General features: G+C 42.6%; 1 protein-coding gene across 1 annotated transcript in view; it reads right to left on the bottom strand.

Annotated features, from left to right (window-relative positions):
• Nucleotides 1–4,887, bottom strand: part of epb41l5 (erythrocyte membrane protein band 4.1 like 5) — a 33,224-nt gene that overhangs the window by 22,161 nt on the left and 6,176 nt on the right. The window contains exons 3-4 of the mRNA XM_005743730.2: nucleotides 1,269–1,373; nucleotides 66–112 (exon numbers count right to left, since the gene is read on the bottom strand). Of these exons, the coding sequence (XP_005743787.2) occupies nucleotides 66–112; nucleotides 1,269–1,373 (152 nt within the window). The remainder of the gene's footprint in view (nucleotides 1–65; nucleotides 113–1,268; nucleotides 1,374–4,887) is intronic.

Below are 4,887 nucleotides of genomic sequence, written 5' to 3'. Positions count from 1 at the left end.
AGTTTCTCTTCCAAAAATGTAAACATGCTTTTCACACAGGGATCAATGTGTTTGGGCTGCAATACTCACTTTTCACTTGTTTCTTGATACTTTTTGTGACATCGAGCCAATGCTGAAAGCATACAAAGCAACAACAATTAAATCAACACAGCAAGGTTTAGCAAAACTAACATGAAAGCCAACAGCAACATTACTATACATGCGCCTTTATTGAACATAGAAACAAAGCACTGGTGTGGTCAACTGATACAAAGCGACCAGTTGAGTTAATTGGTTAATAAGTGCGCTGTTCTTCGAGGTTTCTTCTTAGAAGTTCAGGCTCTGCGAGGCATGAACTATGTTAGAGAGAGAGGGAGGCGTCTGTGTCCATGTCAGAGACAGAGATAGATAACAGAGGAACAGCACTCTCTCATCTCTCTCCCCCACATTCCTTATTGCAGCCCTCCCTCTCCCAGCGCTCTAAACCTGCCTCCTGTTTGCCTGCCTTTGAGTTTCCCAGTGAAGGAACAGAGTCCCCGAGAGACCGATGACTTCAAACTGTTTGTGTAAGAGGACAGCCCGACTCCCAGAGTGGACCGAGCCTTTAATCAGAATCAGAATCAGAATGGGGTTTATTGCCAGATGTTGAGGTTTACAACATTAGGAAATTGCTGCGGTGCTTCAGTGCAAACAATAAGAATTAAAGTGCTATGTAGAAAGAAAGATATGTGCATGAGATATACATGAGATATATACATGAGAATAAGAATTATGAGTGCTACGTAGAAAGATATATACATGAGTGCAGGTGGTGATCAGTGCCAAACATGAAGTGTTTGGCCCTGAAAGTGAAAGTCTGTGTCTCAACCTTTCCTGGGAGAGCAGTAATGTGGGATATGTGGCTAAAACACGACTGTCAGAGACACTTGGTATCATATCAAATAAAAGCATGACACAGAATTATACGGCAGCGACATACAGATAAAGAATAGATATTTAAATTTTTGATATTTACTATAATACAGTCATAAATTAAAATGAACTCCTTACCCAACAAATACAATAAGATGTATATTTCTCCATAACATAAGTGCTAAAAGTTAGAGAAGCAAACAAACAGTGTGTAAACATTTACTTTTTATGCATCAATCCAATATCTGTAATGGGGGGAAAAAAATGTTAACTTTAAGTATTAACAGGAAGTCTGCAGATTTAGTCAGGCATTAAAAAAATTTATTAATAAACAAAAAACAACCAGTACAGAGTCACAAGACACCCTCCATGCTTACTGGAACTTGTGCCGAGTCCATGAAGCGTATTCCAAAGTAGTCTTTCTCAACAATGTCCAGATGGTACATGATCTGTTCAAACAGCTCCTCGCCTTTGGCTTTTTTCTGTAGAGGCAAACACACGAAAGAGAAGACTTCAGTGCTCTTGTTTCAGCACATTAATCAAAGTTAGGGTTGCCTCGGCCTCCAAGAAGTTTATAAATGATAAAACTGATTATTTGATCAGTCTTTGCAATGCCTGCAGTTCTGGAAATTTTTTTTATGGGAAATAATATAATTCCCTGGAATACATTCTGACTCGTGTGGAAGAGATTAGAGAAAATGTTAAGCTGTCAGAAGCTGAATAGGTGTTGCCCTCTCTGACGAGGCCGTACCAGTCACTGCCTGCGTTCACGTTGGGACTGGGAAATCTCTCAAATATACACCGCTCTCCTCTCAGTCTCACATTTCCATGAGGAGCAGTCACATCTCATGACAGAAGCTTTGTGTGCATCCGAGATCAATCTGCAGCTCCACAGTTCTCATCGTCCTCTAGTGTTCAGGAGTTTAGAATCAGCCTATAAAATCGGTACCAATCGGTCACCACTGCCTGATCGAGCTGGCAGCGTCTGTTCGTCCATAATAAGAAAGTAGGAATTTTTTGATCAAACAGGTGCAGTTTCAGCTGTTTACCAGGTTTCACCACCCCCGGTTACTGGAGTACAAGCCTTTTTAGTTAAAACCTTCCCTGGATGCCACAGTACTTTTCCATGTGCCAGGTAACATTGTTTCTAACATACTAGGCCTAGAGTTTCCAATTTATCTCATTTCATGCAACCAAACCAGTTACATGACATTCTTTCCGAGGCTATAACGGCACAACTATGTGCAAAATGTTATTTCCAGAAATGGGTTAAATGTTTAAGAACTAAGTAAAAAGCTTAAGCAGGATTGCCTTGATCTCTCTCTCACTCACACACACACGCACACACACACACACACACCCCCCCAAGAGAGCTCCTGGGCAGCACAGGGGGGCTGGCCCCATGCTAGCTGGCATAGCTGACGACGCATACCGCACCCCTACAGTACCCTGGGAGAGGGAGCACAAAGGACTCATTGTGTGTGTGTGTGTGTGTGTGTGTGTGTGTGTGTGTGTGTGTGTGTGTGTGTGTCATTGTTAGAGTCTTTGCAGTCTTTCTGCCTCCCTGTGAGCACACAGTTCTCCCTCTGAGACGCTCAGATTGTTTAATGACAACAAAAGTCTTTAACCGATATCAACTACTGCAGTACGAGTCCAACCAAGCAGCCGGGGGAGCGATGTGTCCATAAAAAGGAAACAATATCTAAGATGAGTAGAAGGGTTACGGGGTTATTTTAGAAAGAAAAACACGATTCGAGCGTTTGCATGCATGTAAATTTAGTCTACTCTTAAATACTCCATTCAAAAAGCATCCATGGGTTTGACCTTTTCTCTGGTGCTACACACAAAAGAAGGTCAGTGGAGGTGATAGGGTGGGGTAACTGGTGGCAGTGGTGTAAACAAAACAGAAGGGAATAAACGTCCAATAGGGAAGGATCCTTTGGCCTGGGGTGGTCTTACATATAAGAACCAGAGATGGTAAACCTGTGAGGTGTGGATCCTATTCAGGGTGTATTTCCAGCCACTCGGACGTCTCACAAGAATAAAGGAAACCAGGAAGCATTGAGAAGGGACACACAGCATTTCCTAAGTTACTGTGTGTCTAAGCTGACACCTGGTGCCAGATGTTTATACCACTGGTTCCCAGTTGGTGTGTTAAAACACACTATAGTGATCTGAGGTTGTTTTTTGTTTTTTTACTGTGAGTCGAAGGGCACCTCTGTCCACTGAGCCAATCCACACTGCTCAGGTGGTAGAAATGTTAGTCTGCTCTAGCTTAAGTCTGACTTGGGATGCGAATATGTCACCAAGCAAACTAGACCGACACTGAAACACCACCCTGAGAGAGATGTAGAGAACTTCAAAGGAGGACTGGGTCTGAACCTAAAGCCACGTTAAGGTGATGCATGGAGGGCATACGCTAGCAGAGAGGAGAAGAAGGGACTAATATGAATACAGGCTTAGCTTTATTTTTGGTTTCCCTTTGTTACACCTTAAGCTCAAAATGTTTTTAAAAAAAAATCACTGTTTTAAACAATGCAAATGAATGTGTGCAGCACAGACACTTGACAGCAGGAGCACAGAGAGCCTCTTACAAACAGCTGTGAGTGAAATACAGAGCAGATTAAAATTAGAGATGCAAAGAAGGGATTTTTTGCTAGTTTTCTAATATAAACGTTCATTTACAAGCATCGTAAAAATCATACGATTATGAGTGATGAAGCCGTTTACAATCCAGCCCGCCCTTTGTCCAAAGGTCTTCTGTCATTATTATCCTCAGCTGTGAAGTAGGGCTGCTCAATTATAGCAAAATTGGTCAACTTTAGACTCTACCATAGAGCCTTCACTGTGAGAAGTCTGCAAAGGCAGACCGGGACGAAGAGAGGGCCAGGAGGCAGCGGAGCTGCTGCTTCGATGGCCGGCACAGTATAAATGCAGAGAGCAACAACAGCTAACCAACACTCCTGTCACACAAACCTGAAAGCTGACCGAGTGGTTAAAAGGGCAGCTGCAGGTTCTGTTAATGAGGCCTCTGCAGCAGGGCGGGCAGTTCATTTTCCCCAAGAGTCCACATGACAAACTGGGACTGTTGAGTGCACGTGCATGCTTTTGTAAAATTTCAAAGGCTTTTTAAATACAAAGTGCTATTGCTGTCTTGCTTCTTGTTACTTACTTCAGCTACTTCCCTTTTAGTTCTCACTCAGTGAGAGAAATCTGGTCTGTTTTGGGCTTTAAGTGCATGAAAGTCAGGTTCAGTGCGGTCACTGAGAGTTTGTGTATCTGGGTTTGTTAGACTTCATCATTGAGAATGTGATGGTGGTAGATCCAAAGACGGCCAACACTTTCTGAGCACGTGGGCTTATGAGTGTAAAGTTCTCCTCTTTGAGAGTAAAAACTCCAAAGTGAAAAACTGTCTGTGATTCAGCCACTTCTGAAGTTAACCATTAAAGTTACAACACCAACAACATGGTTAATTTTTAGCGCTTACACAACACCTCCTGGTGCTAAATTCCCAATTTCAGATCTCGATTCATTTCAGAACTTAAGTTTTACTGAACCATAAAACTCCAGAAACGAATCTTGAACTGTGTAACATGTGTATTATTAACAGTGTCTGAAACGCAGACATCTGGAGGCTGAAAGCTGAAGCGTTTGCTCCTAAACCTCGCTCTGCTTCACTCTGTGCGCTCACACTGTTGGTATGAAATATAATGAAAGTCCAGCTCCCTGTGCTGCTGGCAGCGTAGGAGAAACGGTTCAAACAGCATAGAACAACAAAGGAAAACAACAGCCTCTCCAAACCATCAAGGCTTCCCAAAGCGACAGGAAACAAGTTTTCTTTAAGTTCTTTTAACTAAACATTGTGCCAACACTTCCCAGAAGGGCTCTGCTGCAAGGCGGGAAAATTCTCTTTCATCTTGAACCCATCAAATTAAAACTGATAAACTCTGCATTAACACACACACACACACACACACACACACACACACACACACA

The sequence above is a fragment of the Pundamilia nyererei genome, unplaced genomic scaffold, assembly GCF_000239375.1.
Source record: "Pundamilia nyererei isolate P.nyererei 1_Seehausen unplaced genomic scaffold, PunNye1.0 scaffold00135, whole genome shotgun sequence".
Classification (NCBI taxonomy): domain Eukaryota; kingdom Metazoa; phylum Chordata; class Actinopteri; order Cichliformes; family Cichlidae; genus Pundamilia; species Pundamilia nyererei.
The sequence above is the reverse complement of the archived record's forward strand: the minus strand, read 5'-3'. Positions and strand labels throughout refer to the sequence as shown.